Below are 12,014 nucleotides of genomic sequence, written 5' to 3' on the forward strand. Positions count from 1 at the left end.
GGTTAGGGTCGGGGTTGTTTGGAGAGAGAAGGCGCAGAGTCCCGTTGCGTGTGGGGCTGTGTAAAGGCTCCCCAAGGGAGATCAGGTCTACCCAAAGGCTTGGGTTGGGAGGCTTAATTAGGGGCGTAATTAGGGTTAGGGTCGGGGTTGTTCAGAAAGAAGGCGCAGAGTCCTGTTGCGTGTGGGGCTGTGTAAAGGCTCCCAAAGGGAGGTCAGGTCTACCCAAAGGCTTGGGTTGGGAGGCTTAATTAGGGGCGTAATTAGGGTTACATTTAGGGTAGTTTGGAGAAAGAGAAGGCGCAGAGTCCTGTTGCGTGTGGGGCTGTGTAAAGGCTCCCAAAGGGAGGTCAGGTCTACCCAAAGGCTTGGGTTGGGAGGCTTAATTAGGGGTGTAATTAGGGTTAGGGTTAATATCCTGGGGGGGGGGTTGGGGGGGTCCCAGGGAGGATCCTTAATGGCTTGGGGGTGTGAGAAACGCTCCGTAGCCAACAACTTGGGCTCAGGCGAGGAGCTCAGCGAAGCAGGAATTTATTCGCGATCGCAGTGGCGGGCGCCCCACGAGCAGGAGCGCGCCTCCTGGTCCCCAAACCCAGTTTACATCCTGTTTGGTGCCGGGACCCTCCCCAGTTTCCCCACTGAGTGGGCAATCCAGGCTCACAATCTGTCTGATGCTTCCCAGACAATGCCTGGCCTTCAGTTGCCGGCCTGTTTTTGGGATGGCAATGTTTTCTCCCCTTGTCTGCCTTGACTTAACACAGCGATTTCCACCTGATCGCTCTAAGGAGGCTGGGTGTCTGCATTTTAGGAGGTCACCTGCTGAGCTTTCTTATCACTGTAAGCACATCTCAATACCCCATTCCTTCCTTCTGTACCATGTAACACTGCAAAAACAACATTTCTGTTCCCACGGGGGGGGGTCTTAGTGGCTATGGGGGGGCCTTAATTAGGGTTAGGGTCTGGAGAGAGAGAACACCCCCCCACACACCTTCCCCTCCCCCCCAATAAATTAAGGACCCCCCCCACGGGCATATTAAGGGACCCCCCCCCCAAGCCATTAAGGACCCTCCCTGAGACCCCCCCAGCCATATTAAGGACCCCCCCCCGGGCATTAAGCCCCCTCCCCCCCCCCCCCCGGGATATTAAGGAACCCCTGGGATATTAAGGCCCCCCCCCATGGATTTTAAGCCCCCCCCCCAGGCCTTTAAGGACCCCCCGGGCCTTTAAGCCCCCCCCATGGATTTTAAGCCCCCCCGGGGATATTAAGGACACCCCCCCCCGGGCCATTAAGCCCCCTCCCGGGCCATTAAGTCCCGTTGCGTGTGGGGCTGTGTAAAGGCTCCCAAAGGGAGGTCAGGTCTACCCAAAGGCTGCTGCTGGGAGGCTTAATTAGGGGTGTAATTAGGGTTAGGCTTAATATCCTGGGGGGGGTGTTAATGGAGAAAAGGTCTCCTGCCTCTCGACACCCCCTTACGAGGAAGTTGTAGACTGTGATGAGGTCCCCCCTCAGCCTCCTCTTCTCCAGGCTGAACAGGCCCAGTGACCTCAGCCGTCACTGACATAACATAACACAACATAAATATTTCACAATATTTATTTAAGCTGCAGCCTGGGGGTCAGTAATTGCCCCAGGCTGCACCCCGGGGGGGCCTGCCCCAGCCCTTGGAGGAGGGTGGCAGGCTGGCCACTGGTGGCAGGCGGGCCGCTCTTCCAGGCACTGATGGTGGCCGCTGGCGTCGGGCCTGGCTCTCAGGCGTACCACGGTGGTCAGGCCGCCTGTACGGGCTCACGGAGCGGCTGCGGGTGTCAGTCTGGGCTGCCTGGGCTGCGGCGAGGCGCCTGCGGAGACAGGAACTTGCTGAGGCCGTGCTGCGGCTGCGGTGCCAGGCGGGTGCGAGGCAGCAGGGTGCAGGCACCCGGCTGTGCGTGAGCTGTGGGCACACAGTGCTCTGTGCAGAAAACAGGGTGCCCTGTGCCCTCGGCTGGGACTCTGCTCCCCTCCACATCCTGCCCCAGCTTGTCTCCTCCCCAGCGCCTCGCCAGCCATCCTGACCTGCCTGCTCTGCACGTGCTGTCCCAGCAAGAAGACCTGGCCCCCGCAGAGACAGGGGTCCACAGCCGGGCTCAGCACGACCGGGTCCCAACAGCCACCGGCTGCCCTTTTTCAGAGCGCCTTGCAAGGACCAGTACTCAGCTCCCTGCCCGGCCCTGGCCCTGGCCCAACAAGGTGACGGCCTCGGCTCCCTGTTCGGGGAGGTGCTGCCCATCCGCTCTTTGGGATGTGTAATTAAACACACAAGCTCTGTGTGTGCTGAGGACACGCACGCTGGCAGCGCTCAGGTGCGGCTGTGACACACCGACTGCCCCTCTCCAAGGCAATGCCCGCAGCTGGCAGGGCTCATCCCCATGCTCCCAGTAGCTGGCACACCTTGGCTGAGGCGGACACCTGCAATTCAGGGCATCCCAGAACAGGGTGCCTTGTGCTGGGGGGGAACTGGCACTGCTGCGCTTCTCTCTCCGATGGCACCCTCTCTCAGCTCCTGCATTTCTCTTCCTGACCTCGCTTTGCCTACGGCTGTCCCTGGCTCTGCTCTTGCTGCGGAAGGGCCAAGCTTCGCTAAGACCAGCAACAGAAAAATGGGCTCCAGAACAGAATGCCCAGGAATTAGAGGCCACCTAAAGCACTGGACAGCAGAAATTTCAGAAGAGTCTGGTCAAAAACTAACTGCTCACTTCACAATACGCTAACGACAACTGCTTCCTGGCTGGCAGCAGCCACATAATAATGTTAACAAAGATACGGTAAAGAATTTGGGAGGGGGAGAGGAGGAGAGGGAGCGGGGGAACAACAACTCACTGGTTTTTCTGCCACCAACGCCTGACAAGCACACAGCATGAAGTACACAGCTATCAGAAGCAGGAAGGCAACCAAGAATGCCACAGCGCCTCCTATGCAGTAACGGCCTCCTATGCAGTAACTTCGGAATTTTTGGGGCTTTGCAGTGTTTGCATTGTTCTCCCCATCCACGCCTGCAAGAACAATTGTGGACATTGCTGTGTCCTGCGCACTACTGGTAATCTCACAGGAGGTCTGGCATTGCCAGGAAGTGTTCTGTTTCATTTGGTTAGCATCTTTGAGCAAGTGAAAATCCTCAGGCCGCAATGCTTCCTGAGGTTCAGCAGAAGCTGGGGAATCTGCCAAAGGCACTGCAACTCAAGGCACTCTGGAGCCTCCCTTTTGCCTCTCAGCTTTGTTTTCCCTCCATCCTTTGTTTCCCCTGCCATAATGCTGAGGGCCCAGTGTCTCAGGTTTGCTTCCCCAGCTCTTTGGAGTTCTAAAAGTTCTTAGGCGCTTGCCCACCTTCGCTGCTCGAGGCAAACTCGGAGCCTTAGGGACAAAACTGAACAAAATTCGGGAGCCCAGGAGTGCCAGTGAGGCAGTGCCCTGTTTGCACTGGGTCAGGGCATCACTCTGGGCCTCAGCTCACAGGAGGGGTCCCGTTTCCCATCGTCTGCTCAATGGGCTTCTCATGGCTTCGTTCCCCCAAGAGCAAGGTTCCAAAATCCCTGGGAACTGGGTGCGCTGGGAGGTGACCCCTCTCTAACCACAGCCACAGAGCTTTGTGAGCGTCTCTCCGCTGCACTGCTCTCACATGCTGTCACAGCCCGGGGAAGACAGCCATCCTCAGGGAGCCACTCCTGCCTTCCTCTGCAACACTTGCTGCCTACTGACACTCTTGGGTTTGGCTGCTGACATGAGCTGCAAGAGCGGGTACCAGGGCAAGAACCTGCACACGCATGCTGGTTCTGGTTGGTGACAGCGGATGACCAAGAAACAGCCTTTACCTGGTGGGGCAGTTGCCTGTGTTGCCCCTGTTCGTTTGTCAGAGAGTGGCAGCGTGCGACCGCTTCCTCGCCAAAGCACCTTCTTCGGCACAGTCTCTCTAACCAGCCCTTTAGAAAGAAAGCAGGACAGTGTGACTACAAGGAACTGCTCCTCCTTGAACCATATTCTGGGCACAGCTGCAAGCACACACCAGTTGCTGCTGGCTGGATACCAATGTTTGCACGGAACAGCTCGGACCACTTATGGTAGTGCTGGGCTAGCAGCTGCCCCTGGGACACGGCGTGACCCACAAGCGGCAGCAGAGGCTCTCGGCCTTCTCTGGCGCTCACCAGTGCCTGCCAGGTGTGAAATTGAGTGTCTCCGCTCTGATCCATCCCTTCCTGCTGTGCAGGTTACGGTGTGTCCACACATGGATTTAGAACCTCAGCTTCCCAAGTCTTATGGCGGACAGAGTGAAATATACCCACCATGTGCTGCCTCGTCTAACTCCTTTATGAGATCCTCTATGATGTCAGGGGATGTTGGGGAAGATTTTCTTATTTCAGCATTGTCCTTTGCTCTTAGAGGACCTGAACAGAAAGTAGGAAGTTAACTTTGGCACCAGTGCAATTTGGAGAAGCAGGGCTTCGTTTGTGAAGTCAGTGAAATGACTTCCCACCCCTGGGATACCAGCTGGGCTCCAGCGCAGGAAGCAGCCGAGGGTCTGGCAAAGCCCTCCCTGGGGACACTTCTGCAACCAAAGCCCCGTGAGAAGTTTCTGTCACATCGACACCTACATCAGTAGCTCTATGGCAGTGCCCTGTTTGCACTGGGTCAGGGCATCACTCTGGGCCTCAGCTCACAGGAGGGGTCCCGTTTCCCATCGTCTGCTCAGTGGGCTTCTGACGGCCTCGTTCCCCCAAGAGCAAGGTTCCAAAATCCCTGGGAACTGGGTGCGCTGGGAGGTGACCCCTCTCTAGCCACAGCCACAGAGCTTTGTGAGCGTCCCTCCGCTGCACTGCTCTCACATGCTGTCACAGCCCGGGGAAGACAGCCATCCTCAGGGAGCCACTCCTGCCTTCCTCTGCAACACTTGCTGCCTACTGACACTCTTGGGTTTGGCTGCTGACATGAGCTGCAAGAGCGGGTACCAGGGCAAGAACCTGCACACGCATGCTGGTTCTGGTTGGTGACAGCGGATGACCAAGAAACAGCCTTTACCTGGTGGGGCAGTTGACTTCACTGGCTCTGTTCTTTTGCCAGGGAGCGGCAGCGTGCGACCGCTTCCTCGCCAAAGCACCTCCTTCGGCACAGTCTCTCTAACCAGCCCTTTAGAAAGAAAGCAGGACAGTGTGACTACAAGGAACTGCTCCTCCTTGAACCATATTCTGGGCACAGCTGCAAGCACACACCAGTTGCTGCTGGCTGGATACCAATGTTTGCACGGAACAGCTCGGACCACTTATGGTAGTGCTGGGCTAGCAGCTGCCCCTGGGACACGGCGTGACCCACAAGCGGCAGCAGAGGCTCTCGGCCTTCTCTGGCGCTCACCAGTGCCTGCCAGGTGTGAAATTGAGTGTCTCCGCTCTGATCCATCCCTTCCTGCTGTGCAGGTTACGGTGTGTCCACACATGGATTTAGAACCTCACCTTCCCACAAGCCCTGCCCACCCACCTGCTCCCGGTGGTCGCCATGGCGCATCCTGGGCACCCCGGGCACACAGGGCCACCAGCAGGAGGAAGAGGACGCAGGCAGGGGCCGTGGCTCCCCACACTCGCACCATGCTTCCACCACCGCCGCTGCAGCTGCAGCTACTGCTGCTGTCAGGACCGGTGCGGAGCAGTGCCTGTGGGCTGGCCCAGCGTCACAATGGGGTGTCGGGATGTCACGGCCCAGCACTGCATCACCGAGAGGTATTGTGACCTCGCAGCCCTCCCGGTGTCACGGAGCAGCGTTGGGACCTCATGGCCCGGCAGCACGCTCCCTCCCCTCTATCGATTCTTTCTCATCCACTGCTGGCTGCCGGGGGCTGAGGGCATGGCAGAAAGAGGCTGGAGGGGAAGGAAGGCTGCGAGGTGGAGATAAGGCCGCGGAGGACAGGAGAGAGCGGTTCCGCTATCCTCATATCTCACAGCCTCATACTGCCCCAAAGTCGCTCTGTATCCCATCGGCAGGGTCGCCATCTCCTTCCTGCCCCCATATCCCTCCCCAGCAGCCTGCCGTATCCCCAAAGCCCCCTGTCCTTAGTGCCATCCATAGCCAGATTTCCCAGCGCGCCCCCATCAGCTCAGGTTCCCGTATTGATCACGCAGCTTCCCCACATCCCTGCATTCCCCTCATATCCAGTGCTGGTGGCATGCCATATCCCATAGCCCCGCACATGCCCCAAATATCCACCACTCACTCCTTAACGTCCCACCCCAATATCCCCCCAGTTCCCTGTACGCCACCCCCAGGGGCTCAAATGCCACCTCCACATTTTCACACGTTCCCAGTCTCTGCATTTCCAGCATCCTCCTGTTGCAGCCCCACAGCTCCCACGTATATGGGCTATGGGACATTCCCCTCCAAAAGCCCAAACACCAGAGCCCCCAGCCACCCACCCCACCTGCAGCGGCTCTCCCACCCCTCCCTGGATGCCCTAACATCCCTAACACACCGGGACAACCAGGCGAGGTGACAGCGGTGGCCATCCAGTTAATGACCCGCACAAGGGCTTGTTCTGATTTGGGGGCTCTCCTTCCACCTTTTTTCTTCTCCTTCACCTCTCCAACCTGCTCTTCCCACCGTCGTGCCCTCCTCGATGCTCCTGGCATCCCTTTTCTTCCCCATCCCTCTCTCACTCTGTCTCAGCCTCTGTCCATGCTTTCATTTTTCACTCACACTGTTTGTCTCTCCATTTCATTTCTCACCCTTTCTCACTCCTTTCTTTTTCCTCACAATTTCCATTTTTATTTCTGGTCTTTCTTCATTTTCTCTTTCACAATCACCCTTCCCGACAACGTCCATGTCTCCTCCCTCCCCTCTACCACGTGAAACGACCCCTTTCTACTTCTTTCATCCTCCCAGGAACCGTTTCTTGCTTTGTTTTCCCACAGGTGAGCACCTGTTTGGCTGCACACCAGTCTTTTGGGATGCGTCTTCAGCAGGGAGCGGTCTTTAGGGGGTGGAATCGCCCACAGCATCTTCCTCTCATTAGTGTTCCTCATACTTATTCTCCTCCTGAAGGGTGTGTGGGGATCTGGCGTGCAGCTGGGAGATCCCGGCAGGGCTGGCTCCAGACAGGAACGAGGCGTCTGCGGGAAGGAGCGAGGTGGGTGGTGGGGAGCCCAAAGGTGGGGCGATTCCCCCCTCAGCTCAGGGTGTACCTTTGGTTCTCCCCCGGGCCCAGAAGAAGAGGAGGATGAGGCTGTTGATGGTGAGGAAGCAGCCGCCCACAACCAGGAGCCGTAGAAGAAGGAAGCAGCTCTTCCCTGCAAGAGGGTGGGACAGGTTAGGAGATGTAGACACAGTTCATGCGTGCTGACGGAGGGAAGGCTGTGAGCATCGTTCCGCCACCATCTCTCTTTCCCTTTCCCCACCCCTCCGTCTCCAGGCATTCTGCTCAGGTCCTGAGTGCTGAACACCCAAAGACTTTCCCCGCTTGCTTGGCTCTGCAGGAGGCACTGAGAAATTTGGGAACAATGGCTCGGGAGGCCAAGGAGAGGCTGCTGAGCCATAAAGGTGGACAGAGGGATGCTCGATACTTGTTTGGGGTGGTTGGGGTGATGGAAGGGCTGAGAGGGAGGGAGAGGTGGGTGCAAGACTGGGTGGGCTGAGTCATGGACAGAAGGATGGTGATCGGATAGATAGAGCAGCTGCCCGGTGCAAAAATCAGCTAGTTTGGAGAGGAACGTACAGGGACTGGAATGGAATCGTTTCAGGAAAAAATGGAGAGAGGGAGGGACAGACGGATGGACAGATGGAGAGAGGGATGGTTTAATGGGCTGGTTACTGGATGGATGGATGGGTGGATGGATGGATGGGTTGGTGGTGGATGGACTGACAGATTGTTAGGTGGGTGGATGGATGGCCAGCTCACCTTTCTTTTGGGCATTTATACTGATAGACACGGCTTGGCTTGTGAAGGACGGGATCCACCTCTCAGGCTTTTTTTCCTCATACTTGCAGGTAAAGTTTCCACTCTGTTGGGGACCAGCACGTGGGAGCTGGAGGACCATGGAAGTCCTTAAATTGCCCCCGTGATCTGCTGCATTGTCCTCAGAGCCTTCTGTCGTAGGGAGGACCTCTTGGCCATCCCTGTAGAAGTGAAACCTCCGTACAGTGGCGTCTCCAGGGGCCTTACAGATGATGCTCAGGAGATCTCCTGCCATCACCTCTCCCAGCGGGGACTCCACCATCAGCAGGGGCTGGGGAAGGTGGTCTGAGAAAAGGGGAGGAATAAATGGAGACGTAGCAATAAGGACAGCACAAACGGATCTCCAGTTGTTTGCCTTCCCACTGCATGCAGCAAAGCTTGGGATTGTAGGCTTCCTGCCACGACATGAGAAGAGCGCCAGTGGCAGCCACCTTCCAGACCATGCTGGTCCCAGAAAGATAAATCCTCCACCCAGAAATCCTACTGATTTTGGGGATGGGCTGGGTTAAACCACAAAGCCCACCAATCCTGATTTCCAGGTGAGTTGTCACATTGCGGGGCGATAGCTGACACCCACGTTTGGGCATCTGAATAGTTCTCAGAGAGGAGGGAGAAAGCAGAGAGAAAGATAAAGAAATCACACAGCTCACCTCCAATCTTGATCACCAGTTTTTCGCTGGTTGGGGATATGAGCTGCTTCCGACCTTGCTTGAGGGAATAGCTGCAGAAATGCGGCCCCCTGTGTTGCATTCGGGAGAGGACGAACTCAAACGTGTAGTTATTCGTCGAGCTAAATCCTGAAACTGCCCAGCCAGCCTCGCCAAAAATTTGGTACGTCAGCTTCCCAGTGATGCTGGGGGGAGTGGTGCACACCAGCGTGACAGCGTCTCCAAAGAAATATTCCTTCTGTCCCTGCAGCACCCAGAGGGTCGGGGCAGGGACTGCGGCTGGGGGATAGAGAGGGAGACAGGCAGGGGGGACGGAGGTGAGGTGCAAGGAGCAGAGGCAGAAGGGACTAACTCCACGCAAATAAAAGAAACTGGCTTTCATTTCAAGGAATACAATAAAGCACAGAGGGGACCTCGTAAAGCAGAAATGTCTCTGGGCTATGGCTCATTTTATCTCCTTGGGATTCAGCACAAGGTTGCGTCCCGCTGCGGGAAGTGATGAAAGAAAGGAGACTGCAAAAACCCTTTCCACACCCTGGGCAGCTTTGCCATGCCGGCAGAAATGTCCTTAATGTGCTTTCAAGCAATTTTATTTTTTTTTGCTGCAACTTGGTAATTTATGAAAATAGGAAATGGGGAAGGGGGGTTGAAAAGGCTAAGGGTGAAGGGTAAAACCCGTCGCTGATGCTCCTCCACAGCAGCCACTGGGAAAACACGTTTGGTCTCCACCTCCCTACCTGCCCCCAGCTGCAAACCCTACAAAAATACCATTGACCCACACCCAAAATAGGAGGAGCAGGTGTGGGAAGGAGAGGGCCGGGAAGGGGTTGGGTCTCAAGGGGTTTCCACTCACCACCAGTGTGTTGACACGAGGCAGGACCTCAACAAAGTGAGATAACGAAAAATCCCCAGCACCCAATTTCACCACTGGGTTGTTATGGGGAGGGGGAATGAGGCTGAGGGTCTCCCAGACAGTCACACCTGTGGGACCCCAAATCCAGCCGTGCCCCCAGCAGCTCAGCCCCTGTTTAAGGAGACCCCAGAGGAGTTACCTTCCTCGGAGACCATCTGGCGATGTTAAGGCCCCCCCCCCCCCCCCAGATTACTAAGACTCCCCCTCCCCAAGCCATTAAGGACCCTCCCTTTTAACCCCATTTTATCCCCCAATTTAACCCCCCCCACTTTACCCCCACCCCCCCATTTTACCCCCGGTCCCCCCCCCCCAATTTACCCCCAGCCCCCCCCATTTTAACCCCAGCCCCCCCATTTTAACCCCCCTTTAACCCCAACCCCCCAAATTTTCCCCCAACCCCCCCAATTTACTCCCCCTTTACCCCCAACCCCCCATTTTACCCCCAGCCCCCCATTTTACCCCCCCCACTTTATCCCCAACCCCCCCCCCCCACTTTACCCTCACCCCCCTTGTCCCACCCCCCCCAATTTGGGCTCCCCCATTTAACCCCCCCCCTCATTTTACACCCAACCCCCCCACTTTACCCCACCCCCCCATTTTACCCCCGGTCCCCCCCCCCAATTTACCCCCAGCCCCCATTTAACCCCCCCATTTTACCCTCACCCCCCTAATTTGAAACCCCCAATTTACCCCTGAACCCCCCCAACTTACCCCTGAACCCCCCCAATTTACCCCCGACCTCCCCCAATCTACCCCCACCCCCCCATTTACCCCCACCCCCCCCACTTTTACCCCCCCCCCATTTTTTACCCCCCCCACCTGCGAAAATGCCGCCGCCGCCTCCTCCACGCCCTCCGCCAGCATCTGTGCCAGCTCCAGCCACACCTGGAGGGGGGGGGAGGCGAAAACCCACAAATATGACCCCCCCGTGTCCCCCCCCCACCCAAAAAATCGTGTCCCCCCCCCCTGGGGCGGGGGGTCCTCACCCCCCCATCCCCATGTACCCCCCCATTTCCCCCCGGTGCACCCCCAGACCCCCCCCCATCCCATTGTACCCCCCCCATTGCCCCCCCCATGTACCTTGGGGTACGCAGGGACCCAGGACCCCCCCGGGGACCCCCCCCAAGCCCCCTCCCCGAGGAATTGGGGACCCAGGACCCCTTCCAACCCCCCCCCAAGGACCCCCCCGTGTTATTAAGGACCACCCCCCCCCCCACGGGCATATTAAGGACCCCCCCCCCAAAGCCATTAAGGACCCTCCCTGAGACCCCCCCAAGCATATTAAGGACCCCCCCCGGGCCATTAAGCCCCCCCCGGGCCATTAAGCCCCCCCCCGGGCCCACCTCGGCCTCGCTCCGCCGGGGGAGGCTCTCCCGCAGCGGCCGGGCCTGGAGCTCCGGGAGGCCGAGGGCGGCCTGGGCCCGCAGCGCCGCCAGCAGCGATCGCTTCTCCCGCAGCGACCAGGCCGCGGCCCGGGGCCTCCCCGCCGGGGCCTCGGCGAAGCGGGCCGGGACCAGGCGGGGCCGGGGGGGAGGCTTCATGGCGCGGGGAGATGGCGTCAGGGCGACGAAACGGGGTGGAAACGGGGGGAGCTGGGAGGGAACGGCCCGCCGGGGGGTGCTGGGAGATGTGGTTCGGGGGGGGAGGAGAAAGGGACAGCAGGTCTACCCAAAGGCTGCTGCTGGGAGGCTTCATTAGGGGCGTAATTAGGGTTAGGGTCGGGGTTGTTTGGAGAGAGAAGGCGCAGAGTCCCGTTGCGTGTGGGGCTGTGTAAAGGCTCCCCAAGGGAGATCAGGTCTACCCAAAGGCTTGGGTTGGGAGGCTTAATTAGGGGCGTAATTAGGGTTAGGGTCGGGGTTGTTCAGAAAGAAGGCGCAGAGTCCTGTTGCGTGTGGGGCTGTGTAAAGGCTCCCAAAGGGAGCTCAGGTCTACCCAAAGGCTTGGGTTGGGAGGCTTAATTAGGGGCGTAATTAGGGTTACATTTAGGGTAGTTTGGAGAAAGAGAAGGCGCAGAGTCCTGTTGTGTGTGGGGCTGTGTAAAGGCTCCCAAAGGGAGGTCAGGTCTACCCAAAGGCTTGGGTTGGGAGGCTTAATTAGGGGTGTAATTAGGGTTAGGGTTAATATCCTGGGGGGGGGGTTGGGGGGGTCCCAGGGAGGATCCTTAATGGCTTGGGGGTGTGAGAAACGCTCCGTAGCCAACAACTTGGGCTCAGGCGAGGAGCTCAGCGAAGCAGGAATTTATTCGCGATCGCAGTGGCGGGCGCCCCACGAGCAGGAGCGCGCCTCCTGGTCCCCAAACCCAGTTTACATACTGTTTGGTGCCGGGACCCTCCCCAGTTTCCCCACTGAGTGGGCAATCCAGGCTCACAATCTGTCTGATGCTTCCCAGACAATGCCTGGCCTTCAGTTGCCGGCCTGTTTTTGGGATGGCAATGTTTTCTCCCCTTGTCTGCCTTGACTTAACACAGCGAT

General features: G+C 58.0%; 1 protein-coding gene across 6 annotated transcripts; it reads right to left on the reverse strand.

Moving 5' to 3' along the window:
• Window positions 1-1,575: 1,575 nt before the first annotated feature.
• Window positions 1,576-11,252, reverse strand: LOC310890360 (snRNA-activating protein complex subunit 2-like). 6 transcript variants are annotated; one of them, XM_083852702.1, is made up of 11 exons: window positions 10,886-11,105; window positions 10,362-10,427; window positions 9,483-9,653; window positions 8,612-8,908; window positions 7,905-8,246; window positions 7,192-7,296; window positions 5,045-7,119; window positions 4,312-4,413; window positions 3,844-3,951; window positions 2,855-3,027; window positions 1,576-1,836 (listed from the first exon to the last, which is right to left on the reverse strand). In XM_083852702.1, the coding sequence occupies exons 4-7, from the start codon at window positions 8,709-8,711 to the stop codon at window positions 7,019-7,021; spliced, it is 648 nt and encodes a 215-aa protein (XP_083708828.1). In that variant the 5' UTR covers window positions 8,712-8,908; window positions 9,483-9,653; window positions 10,362-10,427; window positions 10,886-11,105; the 3' UTR covers window positions 1,576-1,836; window positions 2,855-3,027; window positions 3,844-3,951; window positions 4,312-4,413; window positions 5,045-7,018. The 6 variants fall into 6 exon arrangements, with proteins under 6 accessions (XP_083708828.1, XP_083708824.1, XP_083708826.1 ...); XM_083852698.1 differs by lacking the exons at window positions 9,483-9,653; window positions 10,362-10,427 and having other exon boundaries at window positions 10,886-11,252; XM_083852700.1 differs by lacking the exons at window positions 2,855-3,027; window positions 9,483-9,653; window positions 10,362-10,427 and having other exon boundaries at window positions 10,886-11,252.
• Window positions 11,253-12,014: the final 762 nt, after the last annotated feature.

Source organism: Anser anser (assembly GCF_964211835.1).
Source record: "Anser anser genome assembly, contig: HAP1_SCAFFOLD_536, whole genome shotgun sequence".
Classification (NCBI taxonomy): domain Eukaryota; kingdom Metazoa; phylum Chordata; class Aves; order Anseriformes; family Anatidae; genus Anser; species Anser anser.